The sequence below is a fragment of the Physella acuta genome, unplaced genomic scaffold (genome assembly GCF_028476545.2).
Source record: "Physella acuta isolate Inbredline_101_S28 unplaced genomic scaffold, ASM2847654v3 ptg000366l, whole genome shotgun sequence".
In the NCBI taxonomy this organism is placed as follows: domain Eukaryota; kingdom Metazoa; phylum Mollusca; class Gastropoda; family Physidae; genus Physella; species Physella acuta.
The window spans coordinates 88,298-106,804 of record NW_026731885.1 but is presented as its reverse complement, the minus strand read 5'-3'; the positions used below and the strand labels follow the sequence as shown (position 1 = coordinate 106,804).

Sequence of the window (18,507 nt, the reverse complement as noted above, 5' to 3'; positions counted from 1 at the left end):
AAAGGGTCACATCACTAAATGCCAAAATATCAAACCTGAAAAAAGTTTTACCTGGCAAAGGCGTAGACTCCGGCTCCGCAGAAATATACCAAAGGTTCCAGTCTCTGGCGTACTGCTCAAAGGAAGTGATGATCCCATGGAAGTTGGTCAGCTTGTCCAGCTCTGTGATGTTGTCCCAGGAGTTGTCAGACAGCCAGTTGGTGCAGGGGTTGTCCATCTGGTTCTCTCTGTCCAGGACCTGAGGCAGGGGAAACAACACAAACAATTTAATGGGTGGTGGACTCATACACAACACAAACAATCCAGTCAGACAGCCAGTTGGTGCAGGGGTTGTCCATCTGGTTCTCTCTGTCCAGGACCTGAGGCAGGGGAAACAACACAAACAATCTAATGGTTGATGGACTCATACACAACACAAACAATCCAGTCAGACAGCCAGTTGGTGCAGGGGTTGTCCATCTGGTTCTCTCTGTCCAGGACCTGAGGCAGGGGAAACAACACAAACAATTTAATGGTTGATGGACTCATACACAACACAAACAATCTAATGGTTGATGGACTCATACACAACACAAACAATCTAATGGTTGATGGACTCATACACAACACAAACAATCTAATGGTTGATGGACTCATACACAACACAAACAATCTAATGGTTGATGGACTCATACACAACACAAACAATCTAATGGTTGATGGACTCATACACAACACAAACAATCTAATGGTTGATGGACTCATACACAACACAAACAATCTAATGGTTGATGGACTCATACACAACACAAACAATCCAGTCAGACAGCCAGTTGGTGCAGGGGTTGTCCATCTGGTTCTCTCTTTCCAGGACCTGAGGCAGGGGAAACAACACAAACAATTTAATGGTTGATGGACTCATACACAACACAAACAATCCAGTCAGACAGCCAGTTGGTGCAGGGGTTGTCCATCTGGTTCTCTCTGTCCAGGACCTGAGGCAGGGGAAACAACACAAACAATTTAATGGTTGATGGACTCATACACAACACAAACAATCCAGTCAGACAGCCAGTTGGTGCAGGGGTTGTCCATCTGGTTCTCTCTGTCCAGGACCTGAGGCAGGGGAAGCAACACAAACAATTTAATGGTTGGTGGACTCATACACAACACAAACAATCTAATGGTTGATGGACTCATACACAACACAAACAATCCAATCAGACAGCCAGTTGGTGCAGGGGTTGTCCATCTGGTTCTCTCTGTCCAGGACATGAGGCAGGGGAAACAACACAAACAATCTAATGGGTGGTGGACTCATACACAACACAAACAATCTAATGGTTTGTGGACGACTGGACATACACACAAACACAAACAATCTAATGGTTGGTGGACTCAAACACAAACACAAACAATTTAATGGTTGGTGGACTCAAACACAAACACAAACAATTTAATGGTTGGTGGACTCAAACACAAACACAAACAATTTAATGGTTGGTGGACTCAAACACAAACACAAACAATTTAATGGTTGGTGGACTCAAGCACAAACACAAACAATTTAATGGTTGGTGGACTGATACACACAAACAATTTAATGGTTGGTGGACTCAAACACAAACACAAACAATTTAATGGTTGGTGGACTGATACACACAAACAATTTAATGGTTGGTGGACTCAAACACAAACACAAACAATCTAAAGGTTGGTGGACTCAAACACAAACACAAACAATCTAAAGGTTGGTGGATTGATACAAACACAAACAATCTAAAGGTTGGTGGACTGATACAAACACAAACAATCTAAAGGTTGGTGGACTGATACACACAGACACAAGTATAATGGGTGGAGTGTACTGCTTATTTTTTCATTTAACATTTTAATAATTAATTGATATCCCCATTGTAAAATGTAAAATAAAATACCCCCCCCCCCCCGTTTTAAAATCAACACTGTAAGATAAAAGGAAAGCCTTTGACTCACAATTCCTCCCCTCAGGAAGAAGTTGTACTCATCCATGTTCAGCTTGCCCGCATGCTCCAGGATTTTAGCACACATTTGGAAGGAGAAGAGTAATTTGTGTTTCTCAAACAGACCTCGGCATGTGAACCTGTGCAGGTTTAAAGGGCAAAGTTCAACCAGGTTCAACCCCAGAGGTAAAAAAAATGTTGTTACAAAGTATTCACAAGCCAATATAAAACTAATTTTGTATCCAAATTATAATTTTTAGGGTTTGATTTTCCATGCTGCCATTTTTTTTAAGGTTTCTAGTTTGACAGCATCACATTTACATCTGAATTAGACTTTAATTTCTTAGTCAATATTAGTAATTTGATACACCTATCTTTTTGATATACAAATATTTTAGTATATCTAAGCCGTTCCCATTCTTGACTTGCTCATGATAGAATAAACAATGTGGGAGTGGTAGAGGACACATTTGCTAGCCTGTTTTGTTTAGTTCTGTTTGTGTCCACCCAGCTCTGGTAAGAACTTGACTAAAGGTCAGGGAGCTGGTCATAGTGCTGACCACTCAGTTCCTTCATCTGCTGCAGGCATAGTAACAGATGAACTCTACTTGACCTGATCTATGTACCAATCAGGTCCCAAAAAGTCACCTTCTTGACCTGATCTATGTACCAATAAGGTCCCAAACAGTCATCTACCTGACTCAAGTTTTCCCTACACCAGTGAATGAGTGAAGCCTCACCTGTACACAGCATACGTGTGGTACTCATTCAAATTGACGATCCTCTCGTCCAGTTTTGAGGACCTCTGGGACTTCTCTATGGAGATGGTGAACAGGTCTATGTAGGAATCCAGTGAGAACTGGTACATGGGGTCAATGCGACCCATGTCATTGAGTACAAAGAACAATGTTGATGCCCTTTGTGCACATGGCCTGTAGCCCTGAATAGAAACAAATTACAGATTCAAGTTTAGAAAACAAAATTTAAAAATAATTTATAAAAAGGCTACAGAATCAAGATTAAAAAAAAAAAAATTTAAAAATAATCTATAAAAAGATTGCAGATTCAAGTTTAGAAAACCATTTAAAAAATAATTTATAAAAAGATTATAGATTCAAGTTTAGAAAACAAAGTTTCAAAAATAATTTACAAAAATATTACAGATTCAAGTTTAGAAAACAAAATTTTAAAAATAATTTACAAAAAGATTAGATTCAATTTTAGAAAACAAGATTTAAAAAATAATGGTATTCAATTTATCAGTGATATTTTTCTATAGGTCAAAGGGAAAGAACTCACTTCACGAGCAGCATCAATCTTGATTTCAGTCTGTTCAGCGATGGTCACAGACTCGGTGACCTCTTGAGAGGTTGTCTTTGACAGCTGCAGTGTGTTGACCAGCTGAGCGTCATCAAGCAGAGATCCTTTCGTCTCATTCAGTAATCTACAACACATTAATTGGTGCTTAGGTTTTTAAAGAGATTATCATGGTTCTATAAGAAAGGAAATGAATAATGGTATTAAGAATTTTTAAATACAAGAAAAAAATTATAACATACAAAGACTATTTGAGTAAAAATATCCAGTTTAGGTAATGAAAAGTGCCATATCTTACCTGAGAATTGTCCAGGTAAAGAAATGTGTCAAAACTTACCTGAGAATTTACCCAGGTGAAGTAACAAAACTTACCTGAGAATTACCCAGGTGAAGTAACAAAAACTTACCTGAGAATTATCCAGGTGAAGTAACAAAACTTACCTATCAAGGTGAGGTAACAAAATTACCTGAGAAGTATCCAGGTGAAGTAACAAAACTTACCTGAGAATTTCGTCCTCACACTCCACCAGTTTCTTCTTGCCTGCTGCGATACTTCTGACCAGGCTGTCTTTCTGCTCCTCCAGTTCTGGCCTCTCCTTCCTGACCACAATACCCAGCAGCTGGGCCTCCAGACCTGCATGCAACAAGGTTTACATCAGGGGATTGTTAGACTAGGCTTGATGAGATGATCACTTAACATTGTTTACATCAGGGGATTGTTAGACTAGGCTTGATGAGAGATGTAGTGCAACAAGGTTTACAACAGGGGATTGTTAGACTAGGCTTGATGAGAGATGTAGTGCAACAAGGTTTACACCAGGGGATTGTTAGACTAGGCTTGATGAGATGATCACTTAACATTGTTTACAACAGGGGATTGTTAGACTAGGCTTGATGAGAGATGTAGTGCAACAAGGTTTACATCAGGGGATTGTTAGACTAGGCTTGATGAGATGATCACTTAACATTGTTTACAACAGGGGATTGTTAGACTAGGCTTGATGAGAGATGTAGTGCAACAAGGTTTACACCAGGGGATTGTTAGACTAGGCTTGATGAGATGATCACTTAACATTGTTTACATCAGGGGATTGTTAGACTAGGCTTGATGAGATGATCACTTAACAAGGTTTACAACAGGGGATTGTTAGACTAGGCTTGATGAGAGATGTAGTGCAACAAGGTTTACAACAGGGGATTGTTACACTAGGCTTGATGAGAGATGTAGTGCAACAAGGTTTACAACAGGGGATTGTTAGACTAGGCTTGATGAGAGATGTAGTGCAACAAGGTTTACACCAGGGGATTGTTAGACTAGGCTTGATGAGATGATCACTTAACATTGTTTACAACAGGGGATTGTTAGACTAGGCTTGATGAGAGATGTAGTGCAACAAGGTTTACATCAGGGGATTGTTAGACTAGGCTTGATGAGATGATCACTTAACATTGTTTACAACAGGGGATTGTTAGACTAGGCTTGATGAGAGATGTAGTGCAACAAGGTTTACACCAGGGGATTGTTAGACTAGGCTTGATGAGATGATCACTTAACATTGTTTACATCAGGGGATTGTTAGACTAGGCTTGATGAGATGATCACTTAACAAGGTTTACAACAGGGGATTGTTAGACTAGGCTTGATGAGAGATGTAGTGCAACAAGGTTTACAACAGGGGATTGTTACACTAGGCTTGATGAGAGATGTAGTGCAACAAGGTTTACAACAGGGGATTGTTAGACTAGGCTTGATGAGAGATGTAGTGCAACAAGGTTTACACCAGGGGATTGTTAGACTAGGCTTGATGAGATGATCACTTAACATTGTTTACAACAGGGGATTGTTGGACTAGGCTTGATGAGAGATGTAGTGCAACAAGGTTTACATCAGGGGATTGTTAGACTAGGCTTGATGAAAGATGTAGTGCAAAAAGGTTTACATCAGGGGATTGTTAGACTAGGCTTGATGAGAGATGTAGTGCAACAACGTTTACAACAGGGGATTGTTAGACTAGGCTTGATGAGATGATCACTTAACATTGTTTACATCAGGGGATTGTTAGACTAGGCTTGATGAGATGATCACTTAACATTGTTTACAACAGGGGATTGTTAGACTAGGCTTGATGAGAGATGATCACTTAACAAGGTTTACAACAGGGGATTGTTAGACTAGGCTTGATGAGAGATGTAGTGCAACAAGGTTTACATCAGGGGATTGTTAGACTAGGCTTGATGAGAGATGTAGTGCAACAAGGTTTACAACAGGGGATTGTTAGACTAGGCTTGATGAGAGATGTAGTGCAACAAGGTTTACACCAGGGGATTGTTAGACTAGGCTTGATGAGAGATGTAGTGCAACAAGGTTTACATCAGGGGATTGTTAGACTAGGCTTGATGAGATGATCACTTAACATTGTTTACAACAGGGGATTGTTAGACTAGGCTTGATGAGAGATGATCACTTAACAAGGTTTACATCAGGGGATTGTTAGACTAGGCTTGATGAGAGATATAGTGCAACAAGGTTTACATCAGGGGATTGTTAGACTAGGCTTGATGAGAGATGTAGTGCAACAAGGTTTACATCAGGGGATTGTTAGACTAGGCGTGATGAGAGATGTAGTGCAACAAGGTTTACATCAGGGGATTGTTAGACTAGGCTTGATGAAAGATGTAGTGCAACAAGGTTTACATCAGGGAATTGTTAGACTAGGCTTGATGAGAGATGTAGTGCAACAAGGTTTACAACAGGGGATTGTTAGACTAGGCTTGATGAGAGATGTAGTGCAACAAGGTTTACAACAGGGGATTGTTAGACTAGGCTTGATGAGAGATGTAGTGCAACAAGGTTTACAACAGGGGATTGTTAGACTAGGCTTGATGAGAGATGATCACTTAACATTGTTTACAACAGGGGATTGTTAGACTAGGCTTGATGAGATGATCACTTAAGAAGGTTTACATCAGGGGATTGTTAGACTAGGCTTGATGAGAGATGTAGTGCAACAAGGTTTACAACAGGGGATTGTTAGACTAGGCTTGATGAGAGATGTAGAGCAATAAGGTTTACATCAGGGGATTGTTAGACTAGGCTTGATGAGAGATGATCACTTAACATTGTTTACAACAGGGGATTGTTAGACTAGGCTTGATGAGAGATGTAGAGCAACAAGGTTTACATCAGGGGATTGTTAGACTAGGCTTGATGAGAGATGATCACTTAATATTGTTTACAACAGGGGATTGTTAGACTAGGCTTGATGAGAGATGATCACTTAACATTGTTTACATCAGGGGATTGTTAGACTAGGCTTGATGAGAGATGATCACTTAACATTGTTTACAACAGGGGATTGTTAGACTAGGCTTGATGAGATGATCACTTAACAAGGTTTACATCAGGGGATTGTTAGACTAGGCTTGATGAGAGATGTAGTGCAACAAGGTTTACAACAGGGGATTGTTAGACTAGGCTTGATGAGAGATGTAGTGCAACAAGGTTTACAACAGGGGATTGTTAGACTAGGCTTGATGAGAGATGTAGTGCAACAAGGTTTACAACAGGGGATTGTTAGACTAGGCTTGATGAGAGATGTAGTGCAATAAGGTTTACATCAGGGGATTGTTAGACTAGGCTTGATGAGAGATGTAGTGCAACAAGGTTTACACCAGGGGATTGTTAGACTAGGCTTGATGAGATGATCACTTAACATTGTTTACATCAGGGGATTGTTAGACTAGGCTTGATGAAAGATGTAGTGCAACAAGGTTTACATCAGGGGATTGTTAGACTAGGCTTGATGAGAGATGTAGTGCAACAAGGTTTACAACAGGGGATTGTTAGACTAGGCTTGATGAGAGATGATCACTTAACATTGTTTACACCAGGGGATTGTTAGACTAGGCTTGATGAGAGATGTAGTGCAACAAGGTTTACAACAGGGGATTGTTAGACTAGGCTTGATGAGAGATGTAGTGCAACAAGGTTTACACCAGGGGATTGTTAGACTAGGCTTGATGAGATGATCACTTAACATTGTTTACAACAGGGGATTGTTAGACTAGGCTTGATGAGAGATGTAGTGCAACAAGGTTTACATCAGGGGATTGTTAGACTAGGCTTGATGAAAGATGTAGTGCAACAAGGTTTACATCAGGGGATTGTTAGACTAGGCTTGATGAGAGATGTAGTGCAACAAGGTTTACAACAGGGGATTGTTAGACTAGGCTTGATGAGAGATGTAGTGCAACAAGGTTTACATCAGGGGATTGTTAGACTAGGCTTGATGAGAGATGTAGTGCAACAAGGTTTACATCAGGGGATTGTTAGACTAGGCTTGATGAGAGATGTAGTGCAACAAGGTTTACAACAGGGGATTGTTAGACTAGGCTTGATGAGAGATGTAGAGCAACAAGGTTTACATCAGGGGATTGTTAGACTAGGCTTGATGAGAGATGTAGTGCAACAAGGTTTACAACAGGGGATTGTTAGACTAGGCTTGATGAGAGATGTAGTGCAACAAGGTTTACATCAGGGGATTGTTAGACTAGGCTTGATGAGATGATCACTTAACATTGTTTACAACAGGGAATTGTTAGACTAGGCTTGATGAGATGATCACTTAACAAGGTTTACATCAGGGGATTGTTAGACTAGGCTTGATGAGAGATGTAGTGCAACAAGGTTTACATCAGGGGATTGTTAGACTAGGTTTGATGAGAGATGTAGTGCAACAAGGTTTACATCAGGGGATTGTTAGACTAGGCTTGATGAAAGATGTAGTGCAACAAGGTTTACATCAGGGGATTGTTAGACTAGGCTTGATGAGAGATGTAGTGCAACAAGGTTTACAACAGGGGATTGTTAGACTAGGCTTGATGAGAGATGTAGTGCAACAAGGTTTACATCAGGGGATTGTTAGACTAGGCTTGATGAGAGATGTAGTGCAAGAAGGTTTACATCAGGGGATTGTTAGACTAGGCTTGATGAGAGATGTAGTGCAACAAGGTTTAAAACAGGGGATTGTTAGACTAGGCTTGATGAGAGATGATCACTTAACATTGTTTACAACAGGGGATTGTTAGACTAGGCTTGATGAGATGATCACTTAACTAACAAGGTTTACATCAGGGGATTGTTAGACTAGGCTTGATGAGAGATGTAGTGCAACAAGGTTTACATCAGGGGATCGTTAGACTAGGCTTGATGAGAGATGTAGTGCAACAAGGTTTACAACAGGGGATTGTTAGACTAGGCTTGATGAGAGATGTAGTGCAACAAGGTTTACATCAGGGGATTGTTGGACTAGGCTTGATGAGAGATGTAGTGCAACAAGGTTTACCCCAGGGGATTGTTAGACTAGGCTTGATGAGATGATCACTTAACAAGGTTTACATCAGGGGATTGTTAGACTAGGCTTGATGAGAGATGTAGTGCAACAAGGTTTACATCAGGGGATTGTTAGACTAGGTTTGATGAGAGATGTAGTGCAACAAGGTTTACATCAGGGGATTGTTAGACTAGGCTTGATGAGAGATGTAGTGCAAGAAGGTTTACCCCAGGGGATTGTTAGACTAGGCTTGATGAGATGATCACTTAACATTGTTTACAACAGGGGATTGTTAGACTAGGCTTGATGAGAGATGTAGTGCAACAAGGTTTACAACAGGGGATTGTTAGACTAGGCTTGATGAGAGATGTAGTGCAACAAGGTTTACCCCAGGGGATTGTTAGACTAGGCTTGATGAGAGATGTAGTGCAACAAGGTTTACACCAGGGGATTGTTAGACTAGGCTTGATGAGAGATGTAGTGCAACAAGGTTTACAACAGGGGATTGTTAGACTAGGCTTGATGAGAGATGATCACTTAACATTGTTTACAACAGGGGATTGTTAGACTAGGCTTGATGAGAGATGTAGTGCAACAAGGTTTACAACAGGGGATTGTTAGACTAGGCTTGATGAGAGATGTAGTGCAACAAGGTTTACCCCAGGGGATTGTTAGACTAGGCTTGATGAGAGATGTAGTGCAACAAGGTTTACACCAGGGGATTGTTAGACTAGGCTTGATGAGAGATGTAGTGCAACAAGGTTTACATCAGGGGATTGTTAGACTAGGCTTGATGAGAGATGTAGTGCAACAAGGTTTACATCAGGGGATTGTTAGACTAGGCTTGATGAGATGATCACTTAACATTGTTTACAACAGGGGATTGTTAGACTAGGCTTGATGAGAGATGTAGTGCAACAAGGTTTACAACAGGGGATTGTTAGACTAGGCTTGATGAGAGATGTAGTGCAACAAGGTTTACCCCAGGGGATTGTTAGACTAGGCTTGATGAGAGATGTAGTGCAACAAGGTTTACCCCAGGGCATTGTTAGACTAGGCTTGATGAGAGATGTAGTGCAACAAGGTTTACATCAGGGGATTGTTAGACTAGGCTTGATGAGAGATGTAGTGCAACAAGGTTTACATCAGGGGATTGTTAGACTAGGCTTGATGAAAGATGTAGTGCAACAAGGTTTACATCAGGGAATTGTTAGACTAGGCTTGATGAGAGATGTAGTGCAACAAGGTTTACAACAGGGGATTGTTAGACTAGGCTTGATGAGAGATGTAGTGCAACAAGGTTTACATCAGGGGATTGTTAGACTAGGCTTGATGAGAGATGTAGTGCAACAAGGTTTACATCAGGGGATTGTTAGACTAGGCTTGATGAGAGATGTAGTGCAACAAGGTTTACATCAGGGGATTGTTAGACTAGGCTTGATGAGAGATGTAGTGCAACAAGGTTTACCCCAGGGGATTGTTAGACTAGGCTTGATGAGATGTACACTTAACATTGTTTCAAACATAGATGGGAAGACCACATGACAACTTCTGAATGTAAAGACAACATGACAACATCTGAATGTAAAGACAACATCTGAATGTAAAGACAACTTCTGAATGTAAAGACAACATGACAACATCTGAATGTAAAGACAACATCTGAATGTAAAGACAACATCTGAATGTAAAGACAACATGACAACATCTGAATGTAAAGACAACAGCTGAATGTAAAGATAACATGACAACATCTGAATGTAAAGACAACATGACAACATCTGAATGTAAAGACAACATCTAAATGTAAAGACAACATGACAACATCTGAATGTAAAGACAACATCTAAATGTAAAGACAACATGACAACATCTGAATGTAAAGACAACATCTGAATGTAAAGACAACATCTGAATGTAAAGACAACATCTAAATGTAAAGACAACATGACAACATCTGAATGTAAAGACAACATCTGAATGTAAAGACAACATCTGAATGTAAAGACAACATCTAAATGTAAAGACAACATCTGAATGTAAAGACAACATCTGAATGTAAAGACAACATCTGAATGTAAAGACAACATCTGAATGTAAAGACAACATCTGAATGTAAAGACAACATCTAAATGTAAAGACAACATGACAACATCTGAATGTAAAGACACCATCTGAATGTAAAGCCATGTAGTGCAATATGTGAACATCAGGACATACATCAAATCTACAAATGACAGCTCACTAGACAACCATGCTGACCTTGTTCCTTGACAGCGAAGTTGACAATGGTGGCCTTAGTGGAGATCTCAGGGGTGTAGTGAGGGTTGCTCATCTTGGTTGTGATGTAAAACCTGAAGGCCTCGTTGTATTCAATCTCTTTGTCTCCAAGCTTCATGATGTTGGCGCCACCTGGTGGGCAATCACCACATGTCAGTCACTCTCATCACAACTAAATCTTTACATTTATTTCTATCTCAAAACTAAGCAATTAAACCAAAGTTTTATAATACCTCTAACAATTATTCTTTAAATCTAATTTTAGTTTCACTGTACCTATTTTCATGAGTGACTTGTTGAGAATGGGATCAAGTGAGGGGTCTAATTTTTCTTGCACATTTTGGAGCAGGACAGGCATGCCAAACTGTACAGCTCCTTCTAGTGTACGCATGTAGTCGTGCATTTGTAGATCTACAACTTTCAGACCCTAATAAAACAGATCAAAATTGAAAAGTTTTTTATGCTTGATATAAAAAAACAACTTTATAGCATTAATTTTAGATAAGATATTTAATTTACAGATAAGAATGCTGTATTTACTGCATAACATATTAAAAAATAATGTTTAAAATTACGTTTTTTTTTTAAAATGCTTATTAAGGAAGTAATTTTTTACATTTTCAAAGAGAGAGGGTGAAAATTTATTCCGCATGAAAAAGTACCAATTTAAATACAATATTGCAATACAAATATTGCTTTAATTTATTGCCTGGTTTGTGGAGTGGACGTTTACTCACAGCTGATTTTTTACAAACTTTGTACTTGCTATGATTTTAGCAACAAACTCTTATTAGTGTTAAAAATTTTTTTTTAACAAATCCTATTTTCAAGTACCTGGGTGTGTTCCATGTTTTTGATCCATTTGATAGCTTGACCTTGAGGGTCAACCATAAGAGGCCATCTCTGACCTCTGGTGACTATGACACCATTTTCTGTAGAAAAGGCATCACTGGGAAGACCCTGAATGTTCCAGTCTCGTACTTGTGTTGGTTTGGCCATGAAATTACAGAAACTAAATTCTGAACCCACAGGTATGCCGAGCTTTTTCACCTGTAGCAGTCACAAAATATTCAATTAAAAATGTTGGATTGGACATGAAATTACAGAAACTAAATTCTGAACCCACAGGTATGCCGAGCTTTTTCACCTGTAGCAGTCACAAAATTTTTAATTAAAAATGTTGGATTGGACATGAAATTACAGAAACTAAATTCTGAAACCACAGGTACGCTGAGCTTTTTCACCTGTAGCAGTCACAAAATATTCAATTAAAAATGTTGGATTGGACATGAAATTACAGAAACTAAATTCTGAACCCACAGGTATGCCGAGCTTTTTCACCTGTAGCAGTCACAAAATATTCAATTAAAAATGTTGGATTGGACATGAAATTACAGAAACTAAATTCTGAACCCACAGGTATGCCGAGCTTTTTCACCGGTAGCAGTCACAAAATATTCAATTAAAAATGTTGGATTGGACATGAAATTACAGAAACTAAATTCTGAACCCACAGGTATGCCGAGCTTTTTCACCTGTAGCAGTCACAAAATATTCAATTAAAAATGTTGGATTGGACATGAAATTACAGAAACTAAATTCTGAACCCACAGGTATGCCGAGCTTTTTCACCTGTAGCAGTCACAAAATATTCAATTAAAAATGTTGGATTGGACATGAAATTACAGAAACTAAATTCTGAACCCACAGGTATGCCGAGCTTTTTCACCTGTAGCAGTCACAAAATATTCAATTAAAAATGTTGGACGCTAAACTATAGAAACTATATTCATTAGTAAAAAAACAATTTGATGCAAAAATATGTAAAAATGTATACAGTGTGAAAAAGGATTCAATGGCTCATTTCAAGAAACTTGAATTGTTAATGTACGATTGATTAGAAAATTAGGTACAAGTCTTTCAACCTTACCGAGAGAGTTATGTTTAAAATTAGTGTGTAAACTTGAATGTTATTTGTAAAACACACCGGTTTTTAGTCGCACATCAGTCTATTAGAAGTAAAAAGTTGGATGGGACAAGCAACAGAACTTGTGAGGAGATATGTTGGACTGGATAAAGTAAAAGTTGAATGGGACAAGCAACAGAACTAGCGAGGAGATAAGTTGGACTGGATAAAGTGTAAGCAACCAGTGAGGGGAGATAACAACAAGCCTGACCTCGGTCATCCACCTCGTGTTGACAATCTCCTCTCTGTATGTTGACAGGAATGGGCCCATATAGGACAGGAAGGCAGCAGCAATCAGGACGTCACCTACCAGGTGGCCCATACGTTCTTCCAGATCCTAAGACACAGACAACATACATCATAGTACATTTTTCTTTCACCACAGATCCTAAACGTATTGTGGCATGCTCTGTGGGCATCCTCGACTACGCTAAAACAATAACTTGAATGTGGTTTCTACTGTTTAAAAATATCAAGGTTTTGTATCAATACAATTTCAAAGGAGGTTCAAGTATGTATCTAAGTTATTTCCTTTGAGCTGCCAAATATCTCCACTTTTTTTTACAGAATTCTATGTGTTAAGATGGCATGGAGTGTATGTGGTTAAGCCCTATGTATTTTAAAAAACTGAATGACTTTCCCAGATGTCTCAATATAATAAACCGGGAGTGATCTCCCCTAAACTTTCTCGAATATTCTTATATAAAACAACAGGGGATTGGAACTCTGGCTATAGACATGATTTTTAATCCATTTTAAATACTTAAACTTTTAAAAATAGAATAAAATCTCGTAGACAAAAGAATTGCACACCAAGTGAACGCGCAATGAAAAAGTGCATAATAGTGCGCAATATTATTAGTACTTTAAAAATTTACATTAGTTTTTTGAGAAATTGGAAGTAGCGTAAATTACTACTTCCGGTCAACGGAAATTACTCAAAATTTAACAGAAGGTAGAGTATTAGATCTTTTACTTACATGTGAAATTTCATTTACGTATCTGAAATAGTACACAAGTTATAGGCTTTTGAAAAATTCAAAGTACAAAAAGTACCACTTCCGGTTATCGGAAATCGCTCAAAAGTTGATACGGATCTACGATTTTGATAAAATACTTATATATGAAATTTCATCAACCTAGCTGTAACGGTACTCAAGTTATCGTGTTTACACACGGACACACACACAGACACACACACAGACATACGGACAGAATTGCAAAGCCCAGATTTTCAGACTGCATTACGCATAAAACCTCTTAATTTTGATAAATCTGGATTGATAATTTTTGCCCGATTAAAATAAGTCCTCTATACTTCGGATGTGATGAAGGACTGAGGTATAATACGGTGAAAATAGTTAAAATTTCAAGTGATTTTTGTGCACGATTACAATACTTTCTCTATACTTCGTATATACGAGAAAGTAAAAATGAAAAAACTTTTTAAAAAAGTATGTCTACAACATGTTGAACGTGCCTTGACAGTTTGTTCCCAACGAATTCTCTCCCCTGCCAACCCAGAGACCAGTTTCTGAGCTCTGTCTAACATGAGTTCCGTGTGTTCAGCTTTTTTCTTCAGCTCTTCCTTTTGGGCCAGTTTTTCGTCATACAACACCTTCAGCTCCGCCATCTTGGCCTCTACCTGTAATCAACAACCAATGATCAGTGAAAAGTGAATAGAGTTTACTAACTGTTTATAATTCTGTGATAACAGACCATCTGAGATAATAAGTTACTTTGTAAACAATTTTTTTTAAAAGTTAGTAATATACTTTTTTTTAATAAGTTATAAAACACTCTTTAACAAGGAGTTCAATTTTAAATAACAGTTTTAAATATGTCTTATATATAATTAATTAAAGAATTACACTAAATTAAAAAGTAAAATAAATAATATGGAAGGTGATACTGATAGTTAAACTGATGTATCAGTATATTACATTTACTTTGATTTTTAACAAGTAGGTTAGCCTACTTAAGTATAAAATTATAAATTTAATAAAAATTTGAGGGGAATCCCTCCAAGTGATAGCAGTGTATAGCTCTTACCTCAGCTAGTTTAGCTTTAGCATCAGCCAGTGCCGCCTGCTTTTCCCTGAGTACAGCCATGGCAGCATTCAGCCTCTGCCTCTTGGGCTCCACCACTCTGTATATACGGCCGTACATCTCCATGGCCCTCACCCACATACACAGAGACTTGGCGGCCAGAGACACACGGCCAATTATTTCTGGGTGGAAATCGGCCTGCGCGACGTACTGGCCAATTTTCTTCAAGACGCGGTCTGTGATGTTGTCTTTGTCAAAGTTCATCAGTTGTTTCAGGAAGTTTTGGTCACCTACACAATGAAAATAAAAGAAAATTATAAGCAATAGAAGTCTTTTATCAAACAAAATAGAAAAAGCACACTTTATAATTTTAAAAAATATTTTGACAAAAAAAAAAACCTAAAAAAAAACCCCAATTATATAAACTATTAAAATATTTACATTTTAAAATTATTCTTTAGACTATTTATCTATGGACCAAAATTCAAACATTAAATATAACAACTAGTATGTAAATGTATATATATATATATGTTGATTCTAGAGTGATATATATATTATCCCCCACCTAGTTCTTTTTAAAACTCAGCCAAAGTTACTAATATATGCAAGTTTATTTAAATTCATTATTTTATTACACATTTGAAAAGAGCAAAGGAAGTCACTTTAACCCCCACCTAGCTGTTTTTTAGCCTCGGCCCAAGTTGGGTCATTGCCTCGTAGAATCATGACAGATTCCATGACCTTCTCAACCAGGGCAGGTGGTCGGCCGTAAGATTTGATTTCAGTCATGTCTTTTTTGTTCAGAGACTCCAGGGCCTGTCAGATGGAAAATATTAGAGATATTTTTTAAAAGTTAAAACTTTCTTGTATTGATACATAACTATTTCATATATAAATTTTTTATTTGTTTATAAAAAAATATAAGCTAATATGATATGAAATAGTTATATTTTGTTATAAACAAATAAAAAATGTAAACAAATTAAAAACTATTGGCACAAGTAATTTGAAAAATACTTTTATGAAGAGTAATGACATATTTTTAATTTTTTACATTGCAAGGTGGCTTATTATTTCTAGAAAAAGATTTGAGGTGTAAAAAAAATGAAATTTTGTAAAAACCTTGTTAGCTTCATCCAGTGCAGGTAGAGCCTCGTTAAGGTCAGCCTGAGCCACATCTGCCATCTGCTGGCATTTGACCTCTTCTTCCTTGATTCTCTCAGACTTCTGAGCTACAGACTGGTGATCAACAGAGCAGTTTTTAGTTAGTGTACACACAGTTTTAGTTCACTAAACATTGTGTTAGAATAGTCTTATCAACACAATATTAGTATTTTATTAGGCTATACAACTTATATAACAGAAACTACAGATTAATATGCCTGCTAGTGCTATTATTAACTAACTAGAAGAAAATAATAATTTCAAACTTAATTCTAAACATTTATTTTTTTGACCTGGATTTAACCCATATTCTGCTAGCGTCCCACTTATGGGACGCTTGTAAAAAAAAATGTTAAAATTTATTAAAAACTAGTTAAAACACAAATTATGTTTCAATGTATTTGAAAATGGCTAGACTATTGAATGTGTGTGTGTTTTGTGGAAAAAAATATTTAGAAAAATGTTATAGCGCCGGATTTGCAGGACTTGTCAAAATGGCGGAAAAAAGAAAACATGCGCACAGGAAAATGCATATCTTCTAAAATATTAACATTTTAAGTGCACAATACATTTGAAACTTGTAGCAGTACCATATTTCTATCTGATAAAAATTTAAGAATAACAATTTTTTTTACTACTTCGTTATATCAAGTGTACAACAAGCGTCGCATAAGTGGGATGCTAGCAACGGGATCTGGACAAAAGGCCGACATGGACAAAAGGCCGACACGGACAAAAGGCCGACACGGACAAAAGGCCGACATGAACAAAAGGCCGACATGGACAAAAGGCCGACACGGACAAAAGGCCAACATGGACAAAAGGCCGACAAGACAAAAGGCCGACAAGACAAAAGGACGACTGCCAAAAGGCCGACATCCAAAAGGCCGACAAGATTCCTGGTGCTAGATTGGGGGCTGTTCGAATAGTGAGTTGCATACATAGATAAGAGCCATAAACACTCAATACAGGCCCAAAGAGACGGATCCCTGCCCTAGAAATAAGATGTCTGATGTCCTAATGTACGCCTGAGAGGGGGGGGGGGATAGGGAGGGTAACAAAAGAGAAGTTGGCTGGATGACATCTGGGACTGGACCGGATCGTCTTTTGCAAATTCACTGAGGGCAGAGTTTCTTTCAGGCATCATTTCGGAGGAGGGGGGCGGGGGGCTCTGCCCCCAGAACAAAATGGAATTTATATAGAAAACATACTTTTACCAGTGTCCACCCTCCCCCTGAAATTTAAGTCCACCCCCCCTGAAAATTTCAAGTACCCCCCCCCCCAAAATCAATTCTTTATATTTAATTATATTACAGTTTCGATGAATAATAACAATATTTGTGATCATGTGTGTATAATTAGATGTACTAGTCACAGCTTTACTTATTTCACTTTGATGGATGCTAGATTGAAAGAAAACTAGACTTTTGAACATAATTTCTGCATTTTAGACCATGGTATGGCTAACCCAATTGAAAAGTATCAGTATTTTTAGCTGTTCTAAACAATGTAATCATTGGTCTAACAATACACAATCAGTATACAGCTTAATTTTCGCGTGATTAGCCATATTTCGTGATAAATGATTTTATTTTTCAATAAATGTACATAGGGCCGTTCGTTGCTAGCGTCCCATTTATGGGCCGTTTTTTAAAAATCGATATTTAAAAAAGTATTGATTTAAAAAAAAATCTATAGTCATTCCTTCATTCAGTGCCCAAAAGCTAAACCATATAAAAAAATTATAAAAATTTGAGACCTTGGGATAATATGGGTTAATAAGTCCAGGTCAACAAAATAAATGTTTAGAGTTATCTTTCCTTCAAATATTTACCTTCTGTTGCTCATCAGCTTCTCTCTTCTGTTGGACTAGAGTCTTGAGGAATTCATCGCACTGCTTTTGGTAGGCCGCCACTTTCAGCTTAGCGTCCTCCAACTCCACTTTCATCTTCTCAACTTTTTCCCTGGTGTCATCGATCTTACTCAGACCATTCCGGAGTTTATCCCTGCCTTCAGTCAGTTCCTTGGCCTTTTCATACAGCAGCCTAACACGGACAAACACATGTAGAACCCAAAAGTTAAACCCTTCGGGATTGTACATTTTTTTCAAGAGCTAATTATGAGAGGTTAATTTATTGTAGAATTATTGTTGAAATTTTTAAAAAGTTTTATTGGTTTAATAAAATGTAAGTAATAATGTTTTAGTTTATTATAATATTTAAAGGATTTTCTACATCATGTCTTACTTAGGTAATATGTCTAAGGGGTCATCCATAAATGACGTCACCATTTTTTGGACGATTTTTACCTCCCCCCCCCTCCCCTCCATCACACGTCATCACAAAAGCCAGACCCCCCCCCCTAAAATGACGTCACACCTCAGTCTACAACCCCCCCCTCAAAATTGAATTGAATTTTTTTAAACAGCTATATT

At 38.0% G+C, this 18,507-nt stretch overlaps 1 protein-coding gene across 2 annotated transcripts in view; it reads right to left on the bottom strand.

Annotated features, from left to right (window-relative positions):
• LOC131941575 (dynein axonemal heavy chain 2) overlaps positions 1-18,507 on the bottom strand; it is a 75,036-nt gene that overhangs the window by 12,077 nt on the left and 44,452 nt on the right. For both annotated transcript variants that reach the window (XM_059300885.1, XM_059300886.1), the window contains exons 64-77: positions 17,908-18,118; positions 16,032-16,148; positions 15,584-15,725; positions 14,910-15,196; positions 14,338-14,502; positions 13,069-13,194; positions 11,726-11,941; positions 11,168-11,318; positions 10,874-11,023; positions 3,780-3,912; positions 3,261-3,405; positions 2,702-2,901; positions 1,975-2,101; positions 52-238 (exon numbers count right to left, since the gene is read on the bottom strand). In XM_059300885.1, coding sequence (XP_059156868.1) covers positions 52-238; positions 1,975-2,101; positions 2,702-2,901; positions 3,261-3,405; positions 3,780-3,912; positions 10,874-11,023; positions 11,168-11,318; positions 11,726-11,941; positions 13,069-13,194; positions 14,338-14,502; positions 14,910-15,196; positions 15,584-15,725; positions 16,032-16,148; positions 17,908-18,118 — 2,357 coding nt within the window. The remainder of the gene's footprint in view (positions 1-51; positions 239-1,974; positions 2,102-2,701; positions 2,902-3,260; positions 3,406-3,779; positions 3,913-10,873; positions 11,024-11,167; positions 11,319-11,725; positions 11,942-13,068; positions 13,195-14,337; positions 14,503-14,909; positions 15,197-15,583; positions 15,726-16,031; positions 16,149-17,907; positions 18,119-18,507) is intronic.